Source organism: Antedon mediterranea, chromosome 3 (genome assembly GCF_964355755.1).
Source record: "Antedon mediterranea chromosome 3, ecAntMedi1.1, whole genome shotgun sequence".
Taxonomy (NCBI): domain Eukaryota; kingdom Metazoa; phylum Echinodermata; class Crinoidea; order Comatulida; family Antedonidae; genus Antedon; species Antedon mediterranea.
This window is the reverse complement of record NC_092672.1, coordinates 37634521-37651834: the sequence shown is the minus strand read 5'-3', so window position 1 is coordinate 37651834 and position 17314 is coordinate 37634521. Positions and strand designations below refer to the sequence as shown.

Here is a 17314-nt window from a genome sequence, read left to right as displayed (position 1 = left end):
GCTGTGTTGTAACTGACCAATATAAGGTGGCCCAGTACTCTTCATACTTATAAGGTGGCCCAGTACTCTTCATACTTATAAGGTGGCCCAGTACTCTTCATACTTATAAGGTGGCCCAGTACTCTTCATACTTATAAGGTGGCCCAGTACTCTTCATACTTATAAGGTGGCCCAGTACTCTTCATACTTATAAGGTGGCCCAGTACTCTTCATACTTTGAAGGTATTACAATTTTCAAGCAATATAAATTGTTTTCCCTAGGTTTTGCGACCATTTCTATTACGTCGATTGAAAATTGAAGTTGAAAAACAGCTACCAAAGAAATATGAACATATTGTAACGTGTAGATTATCCAAGAGACAACGCTACCTCTATGAAGATTTCATGTCTAGAACTAAGTAAGTTGATTATTGCATGTAACTTAAGTAGATGCTTAAATCCCCTCCAGCTACCAAGTGAGATCGTAACCATTTTCACATTGGCCGTTTCATAGGGGAGATATTAACCAGTCCTTTGGATAAACATTGGAAAGAATTCTATGTTTCTATTCGGATACCTGCTAAAGGATACAATCTGTTCAAACATATTTAAATTTTCAATTCAATTTTTCCAAAATTATAAAATGTTTGTGATGTGTACATTAAAAAGAAATTCAATTTTGTTTTTCTCTTATGTTTTTAGAACAAAAGAAACTCTAGCTAGTGGACAGTTTTTGAGTGTTATAAATGTTTTAATGCAATTACGAAAAGTGTGTAACCATCCAGACTTGTTTGAATTGAGACCAATCGTGTCGTCACTCACTATGGCAGGGATAGTGTACAGGACTGCTGCCTTGGTAGTCAAAGCACTTGAGTATGATCCATTTAAGGTATTTTATTCTCATTTTCTCTCTTTTTACTAAATTTTGTTCATGAGCTTTCTAAGAAACAACATTAAGTCTGATAAATATACAAATCAAAGATTTTTTAAATAACAATTAAATTTAGTTTGTTTTCAAGTTAACCCATGTTGTAAAGTTTTAAAACAACTAAATAGTTTTGACATTTTTGATATATAAAAGTAGAAAATTTTATAAATAACCTTTGAGTTGACAGTGTTCAGTTATTACAATATTAAGTACTGTATGTTTGTTTAAAATGGACCTGAAATGGAATTTCGATTTTCAAGAAATGCACACATGTTATTTAAATGTATCAAATTAACACAAACCCATACAAATAAAAACAAAATGTATAGTATTTTGAGTAAAAACGAAATTTTAAGATACCATGGTAAATTAGCGAAAATTACTCACGCCATTGCAATATTCTATTTCAACGGCCGTCGGAAGCCTCTATATTCACGACGTCACATATACACGATGATATCGAGAGCGTGTATGCCGCCCGATAGTCAGTGAATGATCGACGGCCTGGAAAGATACGCGAAGCGTTGACACTAATACTAATTTATTCAATATCTAATGTTGTTGAAATATAGGTCCCTAAAATGTACTTCGTTTGTTATAAAACCCGAATTTAGAAGGCCTACCTCCCAAACCTTTACTAGGCCTAGGCCCCCAATCCAGCGCGCGGAGTCGATCCACCACCCACATCATGCGGCGAGGCTCCGTTTCATGTGCATCCAAGGACCAAAGCGATATCAACAACTTGCTGCGCTCATTGTCAAGCCAAAGTAAAATATGAATAAAATTCGTTTTCGAAATAAATTATCATCTCATATTACTAATTTAATTATCATCTCATATTACTAATTTAATTCTGCTAAACTAAAAACTAAAGAAACTAACACATTTTAGCAGTATAAATTACGAACGATATACAAAATACACGAACGGAAAATATGGATACGCATCATTGCACACGGAGCTGTATCCCGGACAACGTTGCCAGGCCAACTTCGGTATTGCCAGAAAAAACCCGTTGATTTTAAGATTTTAAATCGTCATTTACTCGATGAATAACCGTTTATACGGTACTAATTTTATCTAAAAAAATTCTAAATACGTTTCTGCAAATGCACAAGCATTTTTTAGAAAATACTCCATAGATTTCAAGAGTTATAGCCAAAAAACTGCAAATTGTCCATTGGAGGGATAGGAATATATTCGCAAAGTGACGTCACCCGCGAATTTTTTTGATTTTCAAATGGGGCTTTCCCCAAAAGGGCCAATTTATATTTTGTAACAATATACATTCTAACAACACCTAATAGCCCCCAAAACATCATTCTAAAATGAAAAAAATCGAAAATCCATTTCAGGTCCATTTTAAAAGACATTTTATAATATTAAGATTCGTTTTTTTTTGGCAAGTAATGTTATAAATATTTTTTTTTTTTGCAGCAAATAAAGTTTGAATCATTTAACCTGTGTTTAGCTGATCATGAACTAAACTTAGCTGCATATGCTGCACACAGAATCAAGCAACTACAGACCCCAAGACCTCTAATAGAAGAGATTGATTCCCTACCTGAACCCCCAGCGAGACCAAACAAAGTCAGGGTGAAACCTGGCAAACTCTTCAGTCACATTCCAAGTAAAGAAACCGGTCGAGCATCACCTTCTCCGACTGCTTCAACCCCTGTTACAACTACCACTGCGAGTGCGACCATTACTCCGGCCACGCCCGTTGTACGGTCAGCCTCGCCTGCTGTAAGTCACGTTCTAATCAAGACATCAACTGGTACCATCCTTCAACGAGCGTCAACAACGCCGCAAGGTAAATTGTTTAAATATTGCCATGTTATATAAGTAGCTACTGTTTAAATAGATAGTGTCCAATTAATAAGCCACTCCCCAATACCTCTTGTCAGACTTCCTTGTGGGGTATTCAAGATGACAACGACCAAGTACTAAGTAAACATAAAACTGTAAAACCGGCCCATTTATAAATTACAATTTTTTTTTGTCAAGGTTTGGTGTTGTCTGTATCTAGTCAGCATGTAACAAATGCAAGCACAACAGTATCTACAGCTGCTAGTACCATTAGTGCGCCCTCTTCAGTCACCTTGGTTTCACCGCACACAGTTCCAACAACCACACAGTTGCAGCAGCTACCTGGCTACACGATACCCTCCAGTGGCGTTTTACAACAACGGCTTATACTCCAGCCTCAGGTGAGATTTATTTGTTTATTTAATACAAGCTTTAGTGAAGTTGGCCTATCCAGGAACTGATCATTAAGCAATAAATCGTTAAAAGCTCTGTCAACACTATAAAACTATATGTGTGCCCATATATGGACATGATGTTATAGCGCTACAATATTTGGGAATATCACGACCATATTTGGGCACATCACATTATTTTTTGTCAAACTAGTTGGATAGTGTAGACAGAGCTTTTGATGACCGCTTGTATCGCCGTTGTGTTCTTTTGATGACCGCTTGTATCGCCGTTGTGTTCTTTTGATGACCGCTTGTATCGCCGTTGTCTTCTTTTGATGACCGCTTGTATCGCCGTTGTGTTCTTTTGATGACTGCTTATATCGCCGTTGTGTTCCTTTGATGACCGCTTGTATCGCCGTTGTGTTCCTTTGATGACCGCTTGTATCGCCGTTGTTCCTTTGCTGACCGCTTGTAGCGCCGTTGTGTTCTTTTGATGACCGCTTGTATCGCCGTTGTGTTCCTTTGATGACCGCTTGTATCGCCGTTGTTTTCTTTGATGACCGCTTGTATCGCCGTTGTGTTCTTTTGATGACCGCTTGTATCGCCGTTGTGTTCTTTTGATGACCGCTTGTATCGCCGTTGTGTTCTTTTGATGACCGCTTGTATCGCCGTTGTGTTCTTTTGATGAACGCTTGTATCGCCGTTGTGTTCTTTTGATGACCGCTTGTATCGCCGTTGTGTTCTTTTGATGACCGCTTGTATCGCCGTTGTGTTCTTTTGATGACCGCTTGTATCGCCGTTGTGTTCTTTTGATGAACGCTTGTATCGCCGTTGTGTTCTTTTGATGACCGCTTGTATCGCCGTTGTGTTCTTTTGATGACCGCTTGTATCGCCGTTGTGTTCTTTTGATGAACGCTTGTATCGCCGTTGTGTTCTTTTGATGAACGCTTGTATCGCCGTTGTGTTCTTTTGATGACCGCTTGTATCGCCGTTGTGTTCTTTTGATGACCGCTTGTATCGCTGTTGTGTTGATGTACAGTACTCTTATTACCTCTTATGAGAAAATTGTGTTTTTAAAAAATGTAGCATTTCTCTCTTTGGTTTAATATACTTTGTTACTATTTACAAATTGCCAATATTCAACTTTGTAAATTGATTGTTCTTAACAGGGTGGTGGTCGTGCTCAGTTTTTAACGCATCCAATCACGGTACAGCTACAGGGTCAGCATGGGACAAGGATAGCTCTGCCAGCTAGTCAATTACGTCAATTGCCACAAGGTAGGAAAACAGGAAAAGTATTTTTAACCATTGGTAGGTCCATATATGGACATGATGTCATATTACTACCATATTAGAGCACATATTTAAAAAAAAATTAGTTTGATAGTGTAGACAGAGCTTTAAGCTAGTTTGACATAAAACCTGATGTGCCAAAATATGGTAGTTATATGCTTAAATATGACATGTCCATATATGCACTAATTTGTTTGTCACATAAAGTTTGATAGTGTAGACAGACCTTTACATGCGATAGTTGTTTATCCAGTTGTATTGCAATGGCTTGCAAGATGCAGCATACAGGCTACTCCCCTGTACTGAGGCATATTACAGCCTAAAGCAACCAGAATCCCTGCTCACGAACTGAGAAATCAGATCATGTTCTCTCAGACCTCAAAATGGGATACAATAACAACATTTAAGAAATATATATTAAAAGGGAAAAAACATTGAAAAAGATATGCAAAGCGTTAATTAATTGGAGGGAGACCTTCAAATGTTAATACTTCCTGAGTTTTGCCTCTTATATTTAAATTGTTATTTTGTTTACTTTGAAAGAGAAAGAAATACATGTTGTTATGAATAAGTAATATGGTTTTTTGTAATTGATAGGTGGTATAGTGCAAATTGTTCAGACTGCTAGCGGTCAACAAATTCTACGAGGTGTCCAGCTGGCAACGACCACTCAGGTTGGCCAGTCATCCACCAATCAACAAATACTTGCAACCAGTCGACCTGGGTCATCACAAATTCAGTTGTTGACGCAAGGTTTACGCGCCACCACAGCACAATCACCGAGAACACAGCTTCTTATTACCACGTCAGGAGGTTAGTATGTCTGTTGGTGTCTATGCCCTGGGCGTCTAACCCCCTCCTCTTTACTGCGAACCCCCATCCCCAATTTTCTGAGTGTCCTCTGTTGTGTTGCTCTTTTATTATCAATCTTATAACTGTAACGATTGTTTTTATAATTTTGAAATATAAGTGAAATGTGAATTTTGTTGATATTTTTAAAAATAAATGCTATTTTTATTGGCCAAATTACCAAAGCATGCGGGGGTGTAATTGTACCCACATGCTGTGGACCTGGCCACAAATTAACATCCTTTAAAAGTACTTGCAATTCACAAATGATGTGTTCTTGAAAGCTTCTAGAGTATAACATACATACTTTCCGGTTTCCTATACTAAATTTCAACATTAATGATATCAACATTTATTATATCAACATTAATGATATCAACTTATCAACATTTATTATATCAACATTAATGATATCAACTTATCAACATTTATTATATCAACATTAATGATATCAACTGATCAACATTTATTATATCAACATTAATGATATCAACTTATCAACATTTATTATATCAACATTAATGATATCAACTTATCAACATTTATTATATCAACATTAATGATATCAACTGATCAACATTTATTATATCAACATTAATGATATCAACTTATCAACATTTATTATATCAACATTAATGATATCAACTTATCAACATTTATTATATCAACATTAATGATATCAACTTATCAACATTTATTATATCAACATTAATGATATCAACTTATCAACATTTATTATATCAACCTTAATATCAATATTTTGTGGTTTTCCTACCAACAGTTAATTCAAGTAGTGGTCATGTAATTAAGTCTTCAACAGCAGCTACTCAATTGTTAAGTGCAGTGAATACCGTATCATCTGGTAAGATTCAACTTAGTAGCAACCTACCTGCTTCGTTAAGACCGGTGGTACGCGTGTCTCCTCTCAACACGGACAACCTTCCTGCTTCATCTACCTCTATTCTTTCAAAAGGTAAGTAGGAAGTTTACCAATGATAGGATTTTCTCATAGTTTATAAGCAATGTCATCCCAGAAGCTTTCTGTATTATAATAATAATAATAATATATAGTACAGGCTATATGTGACATTTATCCTATGTAACCTTGAAAAAATTCTAATAAAAGGTCTTTTGGTATTTTCTTGTAGCTTTAGGTGTGAATAAATACCAAAAAATTTTTGCAGCCTTCTAGTTGCTGCGTTAGTGAGATATTGAGGGTCAAAGGTCAGTGACCTTTTTGTGGCATTTGATGGCTTATAACTCCTCAATTCCTGGGTTTAAAAAGACAACTGTGGTGTCTACATCTATGTTTTAGTGGTCAAACAACAAAATAAAGTTTTTGCAAATTTCGGGTTACTTGTGCCATTGGTCAGATAGTCGGGTCAAAGGTCATTGACCTTTATTCATTAATAACTACTACTAGTTTAGGACCTGGGTAAGATTTGTATGCATTCAATTTAGGAGAGAATATCTCAACTGTTATAGGATAATTAGACCCCAAGGAACAACATGGGATATGAGCCAAATTCGTTATCGGGGGGGGGGGGGGGGCGAACATGCCCAAAATTGGGGTCAAAGGTTAGAAATGTGTGGTTCTTATATCTCGACAACCAAATCATACAGATTTGCTTTTGGTGTCAAATTGTTCAGAAAATACATATTTATATTCAGTCTAACACAACGTTTACCCCAAAAAATGTCCGGAAATGCTTTTACTGACCTTTGACCAAACTTACTTACTTAATGTCATCCCACTATTAAGTGGGTGCCATGATAATTTGTCTCCACACATCTCTATCAAGCATGCTCTTTCTCAGTTCACTCAGGTCTAGTTTGGTATCTTTCAACAGAATGTCGAGCGAAGTCAGTTGAGGTCTTCCCACTTTCCTTTTCTCTTCTGGTTCCCAAAGGAGAACTCTTGAGGCAGGCTCAGAGCTTCTCATAACATGACCGGCAAGGCCCATGCGACGTCTTTGAATGATGGTCGTAAAACGGGGAAGGTTGGCATATAGTGTCTTGTTGGTGGCGTGTGAGGACCATGGGATGTTTTGGACTTTCCTCAGCATGCGGGTGTATGCTCCATCCAATGATTTTGAGAGCGATGAAGTAAGACTCCATGTCTCACAGCCGTAAAGAAGAATGGCTTCAACTGTTGACTTAAAGAGGCGGATTTTTGTGGACTTGTTGATACGAGATGCCCATATTTTTGAAAGACTGTTCAGCGCACCCCATGCTTGACCAAGTCTTGCTTCGACATCATGGTTAGTGGATGAACAGTAGCTTCCGAGATACTTGAAATCTTCTACTTGTTCTATTGCTGATCCATCCATTGCGAGAGTTATAGAAGGTGATGAGGGGTTTAAATGTATGAATTGGGTCTTCTTGATGTTTAAGTATAAACCTATAGCTTGTGTGGCTTGTTGAATTCTGTGCAGTAGATTTTCGGCAGCATGTATGGAATCTTCAAGAATGGCGATGTCATCGGCAAAGTCCAGGTGTGGTAGTACTTCAGCTGTATGTCTTCTACTACGGCGGAGGGTGAGACCGTCTGATGATGTAGTTGCTGATCGCACTACATAGTCAAGGCAGACAATAAACAAGAATGGAGCAAGAGGGTCTCCTTGAACTACGCCAGAGTCGATGTTGAGGCAATCAGTCTCACCATCTGGAGTCAGGACAACTGCTGATGTATTGATATACATTACTCTGATGGCTTCTACAATTTTATGAGGGATGCCGTATGCTAAGAGGATCTTCATCATGATGTTGCGATTGATGAAATCGAAGGCTTTGCGAAAGTCAATAAAGATAATGACTGCCTCTTTGTGATGGTTCTTAACCTCTTCAACAATTCTCCTCAGTGCAAGAATGTGCGTAGTTGTTGATCGTGCCTGACGAAAGCCATTCTGGTTGGGGCGTAAAACTTAATTAATCACAGGACGTATCCTATTTAAAATCAGGCGATTGTAGATATTTGCAGCCAATTTTGATAATGAAATACCCCTGTAGTTATCTGGTTTTGAAAGATCACCTTTTTTCGGGATATGAACGAAATTCCCCATTCTGATGGCCTGTTTCCATCAAGAATTTGATTGCAGAAAGAAGTGAGAGCTTTCTGGGTGCCAGGTAATTTCCATATTTCGATGGGAAGACCGTCAAGACCAGGTGCTTTGCCAGATTTCATCTGTTTGCAGGCAATTGACACCTCAGCCTCGGAGAACCTCTCGGAGCTTATCTGGTGGTTAAGTTGAAGATTTTGACGATATCCATGTCATCTACCACTGAAGTCTCCACCGATAGTAGTTTGTGGAAGTGAGTTTTCTATGCTAGAAGACGATCCTCTCCCATGATGCAGGCACTTTGAGATCTCTTCCCTGAGAGTTGTTTGACAAGTTGCCATGCAGATCTTAAGCTGTTGGCCGATGCTGGTTGATCGAAAAAAATGACCAAAAAAACACTGGTTAAATTATTCTTTAAAATGTCAATGGACACATATATACATATACAATATGCTACCCATTGCTACCCAACTTGTATTGAAATTTTTAATTAGGAATATAACTTTATGGAAAATGTGCATAATTGACTTCAGTATTTAGAATTATTATTAATTTATCTTTATCAACTGGTACGACCTTTCCTGATGATTTGAAGTTGGGTCTAGTTACATTTATTTTAAAGAAACCTTCACTGGATCATACTTGCATGGCAAATTTTCGATCTATTTCTAATGTCGCTTTTTTATCTAATTGATCCTTGAGAAATGCGTTGCTTTAGATCTCATACATTTTCTTGACGACAATAATCTGTTCGACCCTCTTCAATCAGCATATAGAAAGCACCACAGTACAGAGTCAGCCATTCTCAAGGTGCATAATGATATTATTTTAACTCTGAATAAAGGTAATTGTCTTTTTTCTGTGTACCTCGACCTGTCGGCAGCTTCTGATACCATGGACTATTCCATTCTTATTGCAAGACTCTCGTCTATTGGTATATGTGGATCTGCTCTAAATTGGTTCAAGTCATATTTGTCTTCTAGGAAGCAGCAGGTCCGGATTGGTAATGTCAAATCCACCTCTATCGACCTGAAATGCGGTGTTCCTCAAGGATCAATACTGGGTCCAGTATTGTTTTTAGTTTACATCTCGCCCATGAGTGATATCATTAAGAGACATTGTGTCCAATATCATGTGTACGCAGATGATACACAACTGTACATCAGCTTTAATCCAGCAGAGTTTAATGAGGCGAAATCGGTTATCAAAGCTTGTGTTGTTGATGTTCAGGATTGGCTAACTAAAAACATGCTCTTTTTAAACCTGGTAAAACAGAAATCTTATTTCTTCATTCAAAACACTTCAAGAAATTGGCCATTGCTAGAAACATCAATCACATCATCGTTGGAGGTTAGATATATCGGAGTTGTATTTGACTCAGCAACGATTATGTCCAGACATATCAACAACATTAGTAAATCTGATACCTACCACCTTCGTAACATAAGATCAATTCGCAAACACACTCCTTGCTTATTAAACTTGTCCATGCACTAATAACATCACGGTTAGACTACTGCAATGCCATTTTGTTTGGTCTACCAAATAAAGAACTTAATAAACTACAACTAAGTCTTTTCTTTTTTATACCAAATATTTCATTACAACGCTAGAATTATTTGTTTATTATTATTTATACTAATTTTTGTCTAAATTTAATAAAATATGCATATTTTCCAAAAATAACATCACATAATTAAATACAAGTTGGGTAGCAATGGGTAGCATATTGTATATGCTTTTATTTGATACCATACAGTGTGTCCATTGACATTTTAAATATTTAACCCGAAAATGTGTTTTTTGGTCAAAGGTCAGTAAAAGCATTTCCGGTCATTTTTTTGGGTAAAAGTTGTGTTAGACCGAATATAAATATGTATATTCTGAACAATTTGACACCAAAAGCAAATCTGTATGACAAGTGGTTTTTGAGATATAAGAACCACACATTTTTAACCTTTGACCCCGATTTTGGGCATGTTCGCCCCAGATAACGAATTTGACACATATCCCATGTTGTTCCTTGGGGTCAAATTATCCTATAACAGTTGAGATATTCTCTCCTAAATTGAATGCATACAAATCTTACTCAGGTCCTACACTAGCAGTAGTTATTAATGAATAAAGGTCAATGACCTTTGACCCGACTATCTGACCAATGGCACAAGTAACCCAAAATTTGCAAAAACTTTATTTTGTTGTTTGACCACTAAAACATAGATGTAGAAACCACATTTGTCTTTTAAACCCAGGAGTTGAGGAGTTATGAGCCATCAAATGCCACAAAAAGGTGACTGACCTTTGACCCTCAATATCTCACTAACGCAGCAACTAGAAGGCTGCAAAAATTTTTTGGTAATTATTGACACCTAAAGCTACAAGAAAATACCAAAAGACCTTTTATTAGAATTTTTTCAAGGTCAAACCATATATAGCCTCTACTAATAATAATACAGATTTCTAAAGCACACTTTGCCACATACAAGCTGTATGTAAATAATTTTAGAAATATTTCCAATTTCGGAATTTATGGTATATTTATGAATTTGTCATTATTTTTATCTTTCACAGCAACTGTGGTATCATCACCATTACCAACCGTAACATTAGCCAATTCAAAAACTGTAACAACAAGCGGATTAGTTCTGAAGGTAGCTTCACAACCCAGCTCTAATCAGAACTCAGCTGCCAGTCTTATTTTAAGCCATCCTTCTTTTAAAACGAACTCTGTTGCCAATGTCTCCACGACAATGTCACGTAAGGATTCAACACCGATGGCTGTGGTGTCTCCAGCAACTGCCGTCCGTCTGACGGATGTCGCCAAATCCGTTTCATCTTCGGATTCAAAACCAAAAGATACCACGACGACGTCTGATACCATTACGACAAAAGCAGCATCTGGAACCGCTGCGACTGTTGTTACGTCGATGACAACGCCAAAGACGAGCACGACAAGTTTGGCAAAAGGAAGAACGAGATCTAGTAGAGGAAAAGTAACTGAATCTGATCCTAAAAAATCTCCACTGTACCTCGTAAGTGGACGACCATTACAACTTTTCACTTTTTACTTGAACAAATAAAATTAACTAATTCTAACTTACTAGGCTTTACTCTTTCATTTAAAAAAAATTAAACTAAAAGCATTCACCTCGACAATTGTAAAAGCTCTTTCTACAATCAAACTAGTTTGACAAAAAAGTGTGATGTGCCCAAATATGGTAGTGATATGACATCATCATGTCCATATATGGGCAAATCACATAAAGTTTGATGTGTAGACAGAGTTTAAATGTATTGACAGTTATATCAACTTTTTAATTTAATTTCTCTTGCAGGAATCTATTGTGAAAGAGCGTGAAGAAAGACACAAGGCTACTCTACAACGCATAGCAGACATCAATAGTTGGCGATGCGGAGCCAAGCCTGTCTATGGACAAGACCTCTGCCGTGCTGTCTCCATCATTAACTGCTTAGATACACCACAGCAACTTAAGAATGTCTTTAGTGGTGTTGGATATTTTAGTTGTTATAACACGCACAATCATCCAACGCCGAACCGCTCCGATTTTTACTTTAAAACAACAAAATTCTTGGAAGAATCTATAGAAACACCTGAAGTTAAGATTAAACAATTGCAACCAATTTTTAAAAGGTAAACATAATAAATACTAAATTTGTGTTTTTCCAAGTAAAATGCATTGATGATCCAGACTAGAGTCTCTGGAAAAATGAAATTGAAGACGATTTTATGTATCTGAGCATTACAATATTTGTAATATTGCAACTTAAATGTTACTCTCAACCTGTTTGATTATTGGATATTCAAAAGTGAATTAAATTTTTAGTGACCAGGATTTTCATATTTGTTTTTGTTTAGGTTTATGATGACTGTGAACCCAGTATGGGCGCCATCTGTGTCATTGCACACATCAGCAAATTTCAGTGAAGCCCTCCATCATAACTACATTCAGGATGTGCTATTCAATGAGTTAAACCCAAGGACTAAATGCTTGTATCACTTGCAAAATGCTAATAGGCTGCAGTTTCCAGAGCTAAGACTTATACAATATGATTGTGGTAAGTGTATTGTTGGCAGCAAGTATACCTTAGCTCTTTGTTGAATAAGTATTAAGGTCAACTCGAACAGCATCGTACGATAAGGCCCAACAAAATGAGTCGTCGGTGCTGTTTGACTTGAATCCTGCCTTAAGATAGCTTCGGGCGTAGTTTTAGGGTCGTTGGAAGAACTTTAAATATTTTTAATTTTCTCCTAATGAGACGGTTCATCGGGCCTTGTACAACGCTGTATGAGTTGGCATTTAGAGGGAGAAAATTGTGTTATTCAAATTAAGTTACGTCGGTTGTTGTGTGTCCTTGGTTAAAATCAGATGTCAGGATTTTTTCCTAAGGACAAAATCAACTCCGCTCCCGAAGACTTTGTTTATGTAGAGCATCTTGTGTGTACGTTTGTCTTGTGAACAGGATTGCCACCTTTGAGAAGAATAGTGTTTGACAATATACCTAACGTTTGATGTTAATAAGTGTTCTTTGAATTGAATACTCTTGTTTTTTTACAGGCAAACTGCAAACACTAGATGTGTTACTACGACGTTTAAAACCAAATGGTCATAGAGTATTAATATTCACCCAGATGACAAAGATGCTGGACGTACTTGAAAAGTTTCTTAACTTTCATGGTCATACTTATCTTAGGTTGGATGGTGCCACTAAAGTTGAAGCACGACAGGTACAGTACCTTCTTTTAATCCTTTGTAAAACATTAATAATGATGACTTTTATTGGCCAAATTACCAAAGCATGCGGGGGTTCAATTGTACCCACATGCCGTGGACCTGGCCACAAAGTAACATCCTTAAAAAGTGTATTTGCAATTCACAGATAATGTATTGTTGAAACTTTATAAGGTTTACATTCTTTTGTTTGTATATTATCTTATCAGAAATTACATACACTTAGTAGATACTAACTTATTGACATATTCACTTACTTAGATGTTGATGGAACGTTTCAATGCGGACAAAAGAATCTTTTGTTTCATCTTGTCGACCCGTAGTGGTGGTCTCGGTATTAACTTGACGGGAGCCGATACCGTGGTGTTCTACGACAGTGACTGGAATCCCACAATGGATGCCCAAGCTCAGGATCGTTGTCATAGGATTGGACAAACAAGAGATGTTCATATCTACAGGTATGTTGTATATTGGTTTGAAAGGATGAAACGCATAGTGTAGTGGATTATATATCTATATAGAGTATGACTTTCTATAAGCTCCCTCTTAGAAGAACTTTAGTGTATAAATGTTAGGCCAGGCAATAAAATAAAAGCATCAAACAACTGCAGAACTAAACATTATCCTTTGGCTGATAAAAAACATTTTAAGAAACGTAAAAATATTTTATTTTACTTAAAATCTCTTCCAACTATGAAATGCAATGATGATTCAGACTAGAGTCTCTGAAACAAATAATTTGGAGATATTTATTTTTAACTGAGCATTTCCTGATAGACTCTGAACCATCACTTTTAAGACCATTATTATACTATTGAATGTTACAATGTTATTTTACTCTTAACAGACTTGTAAGTGAAATGACAATAGAAGAAAACATCCTGAAGAAAGCTCACCAAAAGAGATTACTAGCAGATGTGTCCATTGAAGGTGGCAACTTTACTACTGCATTCTTTAAAAAGGTAATAACTCATAATAATTGTAAATGTTTTAAAATGGAAAAAAGGTTAAAAAGCTACCCACATTATAACCTTAAGTCACCGGTTCAAGGCTCAGCATTTACAAAATTTACAACAATCTCACTATTTTAAAGAAGATGTTTGTTTCACTGTAACGACAGCTGTGTACTCTATGGCATCAAGTCCCTTCTTAATTTGTACTAAATGTTTTCATGTAAAATGCATTGATGATTCAGACTAGTGTCTCTGAAAAAAAAATGAAATTGAAGACAATTTTATGTATCTGAGCATTTACTTATATATTTGTAAGCAACTACAAATGCTTCTTCAAAGGTTTTTTTTCCCTTTCATTAAATTTTAAATGAATAAATTAATTTTTAATTAGCATGCACTGACGGAGTTGTTTGAAAAACCAGACGAGCCAGAGAGCAAGTCAGAGTTAGAAGTAGCCAAGACATCTCAAAGCTCTTCTGCAACTGTCAAAGAACTGCCAACGCCAGTGAAATCTAATGAAGTCTCCAGCAAGGAAGACTCTGCTGCAAAGATGCCCCCACCAGAAAAGACATCAAGTGCACCTAAACCAGACCTCTCGCAGATTCAATTGGAACAGGTAAAACACAAGTTGGATTACTTAGAAATTTTAGTGCTAGTACAGAATTTGTTAAAGCTCTGTCTACACTATCAAACTTTAGGTGACAAAATAAATGTGATGTGGCCATATATATAAAAAATTTCAAACTAGTTTGATAGTGTAGACAAAGCTTAAGACTTTCATTGGCCAAATTACCAAAGCATGCGGGGGTGCAATTGTACCCACATGCCGTGGACCTGGCCATAAATTAACACCCTTTGAAAGATAATTAAAATGCACAGAAAATGTGGTTTTGAAAGCTTTTAAGGTTAACAAATTTAGATTTTATTAGTTATTATAGACAACCTTGTACTCAGTTAATTTAGGACTTTGACACACAGCAGCAAAATAGATATGAAAAGAAGCAAAAGCCAACTAAAAAGAATATTAACATTTTCCATTATTTATGATACCGAGTTCACAAATTATACACTTCATCAGTTGATGTGTTGCTAAGATGGTGGTTAGGATCCTTTTCAGCCACTGTGTGGTTTTACTGTATAGTCTAGGCTACTGGAAAGGAGTCTAAACTTTCTCCATTATTTCTAAAGGCTCTGTCTAAGGCTGAGGATGAAACGGACGTTCAAGCAGCATCAATGGCGCACGCTGAACAAGTGGCAGAATTGGCCGAGTTTGACGAGACCATTCCATTTGATGGTGAAGAAAAATCCATTAATAAAGAGGAGCCCTCTAGAGTGGAGATAGAACTTGCACAGCTTGATGAGCAGGTAATGAAATGCGTTTAGACTCAACCTTTGAATGGGACATTGTTCTGTTCTGCACAGTATTCAAAGATTAGAGGATTGTCTCCCAGCATTTTGATCTTGGCCGACTGATTTGTCTAAAAAGTCACAAATGGCCGCTAACCACTAATGACCCTAATGCAATGATGTTTGACTAGAGTCTCTGAATTTTATTTGAAGAAGCTTAACATCTGACTGAGCATTTAAAAACAAGACCCACATATTAATAATTCAGGTATATTCATTGTCCAAAAACAGACGATCAATGATGCAAAAGGCCATTGCCTTTGAATTATATCTGCACAAAGATTGAAAACAGAATGTAATTGTATAATAATTAAATGTTTCTGTTTGCAGCTAACACCAATAGAGAAGTATGCACTGGTTTTCCTAGAGTCCACTGTTGCTCCACTGACAGATGACCAGTTGGTTGAAGCTGAGGTATGATGAAATTGAACATTTAATTTAATATGATTAATGCTTGGTGCTCACTAGAGATGCAACGCATAGATGTAAGCCACAATGCAAGCGAGTTGAAAATTTGAATAACCCATTGCTTATGATTGGTCAAACCACTAGCGTTGCACTTAAGATAATTTGAGGTAGCAGAAACCAATTAATTTAGGTTTTAAAATGAAAGATTATTTTTTGTTTTGTTTCAGGAGCAAGTGGAAATAGCCAAGAAAGAATGGGAGCTTAGTCACCTACAAGCTTTGAAGGAGGAAGAAGAACGCAAGGCTGAAATGGAAGAAGATGAAATATTCTATACATATACGAGAGAAGATGCGTACAATAAGGTGCATAGTAAAAAAACAAAGAAGGGTGTTGGCAAGAAAAAGAGCATTGATATTCAAAATGATAGTAGTGTTAGAAGGTCTAGTAGGGCTAGAAAGTCTGACAAATTTAGTAATGAAACAAATGTTAGGACCACTAGGAACAGTTCTGATTTGAGTCCAAGATCGAGAAATGCCTCTGGATCCGATCGTCCAAGGACACGTAGCACTGATGCGAGTCCAGAAAGTAGAAAAAGCAAAGATAATAGCCCTGATAGGTTACTTAAAGTATGTAAGGAACAAAGTAAAGACCAAAGATTAAGTAGAGACAGTAGTCAATCGAGGAAAGACGTTCGTCTCGATCCTCCTAAAGAAAATGCAAATAACTCGGTTGTAGATCGTGATCGGAATCTATTTCTAGATATCGGCAGTCCTGATAGTGACCTAACCAGAAGCTCTGAAGATTACTCACCAGATAAGATGCCAAGGCATGTCTGGGGACATGACATCATGAAAGGGTTGTTGAAACCCGTTATTACAAATCCGCTACCAGAGCCTCCTTCCCACAAACAAGGTCTTCCATCTCCGAAAATAAATGAAAAGAAAGATATACCATCCTCTTCGCTTTTCAATCAAATTAAAAATAGTTTAATAGAACCGATTCAAGCTATAGATGTTAGCGTGAACAATGACAATATGGACGATTCCTTAGAAGAAATTCACAGTAAAGCGCATGATTTGAAACTGGAAGAGGTGCACGTTGATGAGACCAGAAGTAGTATATGGGATATCTTGAACAGTATGCGCAAGGAGATGACAGATCAACTCGACAATAGTTCTCAACCAAAACCAAACAGTTTGTCTGTTGATTTGTCAAACATTAATTGTATCTGGGATGTTGGATCAAATCAAAAGACACAAGTTTTAGCAGACCAAGGTGAAAGTACATCTGCAATGGAAACATCACCAATACCAGAGACAACTCCGGTAGTTGATGCAAGTCCGGTAGTTGATGCAACTCCTGTAGTGGATGCAACTCCAGTAGTTAGTACAACTCTGAGAGTCGCAACAAGTCCAGTAGTTAAAAAGAGTCAGGTAGTGGATGCAACTCCATTAGTTGATGCAACTGTGGTAGTTGGTGCAACTGT

The 17314-nt window shown here is 36.9% G+C and overlaps 1 protein-coding gene and 1 non-coding gene across 6 annotated transcripts in view; both read left to right on the top strand.

Moving 5' to 3' along the window:
• The window catches only part of LOC140045494 (helicase domino-like), a 45564-nt gene that overhangs the window by 14643 nt on the left and 13607 nt on the right, over nucleotides 1-17314 (top strand). For all 5 annotated transcript variants that reach the window (XM_072090423.1, XM_072090425.1, XM_072090424.1 and 2 more), the window contains exons 18-34: nucleotides 262-398; nucleotides 682-868; nucleotides 2345-2720; nucleotides 2915-3117; nucleotides 4278-4386; nucleotides 4999-5214; nucleotides 6032-6223; nucleotides 10881-11341; nucleotides 11645-11961; nucleotides 12187-12386; nucleotides 12887-13056; nucleotides 13322-13518; nucleotides 13908-14022; nucleotides 14405-14629; nucleotides 15202-15378; nucleotides 15751-15834; nucleotides 16056-16190. In XM_072090423.1, the coding sequence (XP_071946524.1) occupies nucleotides 262-398; nucleotides 682-868; nucleotides 2345-2720; nucleotides 2915-3117; nucleotides 4278-4386; nucleotides 4999-5214; nucleotides 6032-6223; nucleotides 10881-11341; nucleotides 11645-11961; nucleotides 12187-12386; nucleotides 12887-13056; nucleotides 13322-13518; nucleotides 13908-14022; nucleotides 14405-14629; nucleotides 15202-15378; nucleotides 15751-15834; nucleotides 16056-16190 (3501 nt within the window). The remainder of the gene's footprint in view (nucleotides 1-261; nucleotides 399-681; nucleotides 869-2344; nucleotides 2721-2914; nucleotides 3118-4277; nucleotides 4387-4998; nucleotides 5215-6031; nucleotides 6224-10880; nucleotides 11342-11644; nucleotides 11962-12186; nucleotides 12387-12886; nucleotides 13057-13321; nucleotides 13519-13907; nucleotides 14023-14404; nucleotides 14630-15201; nucleotides 15379-15750; nucleotides 15835-16055; nucleotides 16191-17314) is intronic.
• LOC140045720 (small nucleolar RNA SNORD52) lies at nucleotides 13760-13826 on the top strand. Its single transcript, XR_011844715.1, has one exon. It is a non-coding gene; the product is annotated as a small nucleolar RNA SNORD52 (small nucleolar RNA).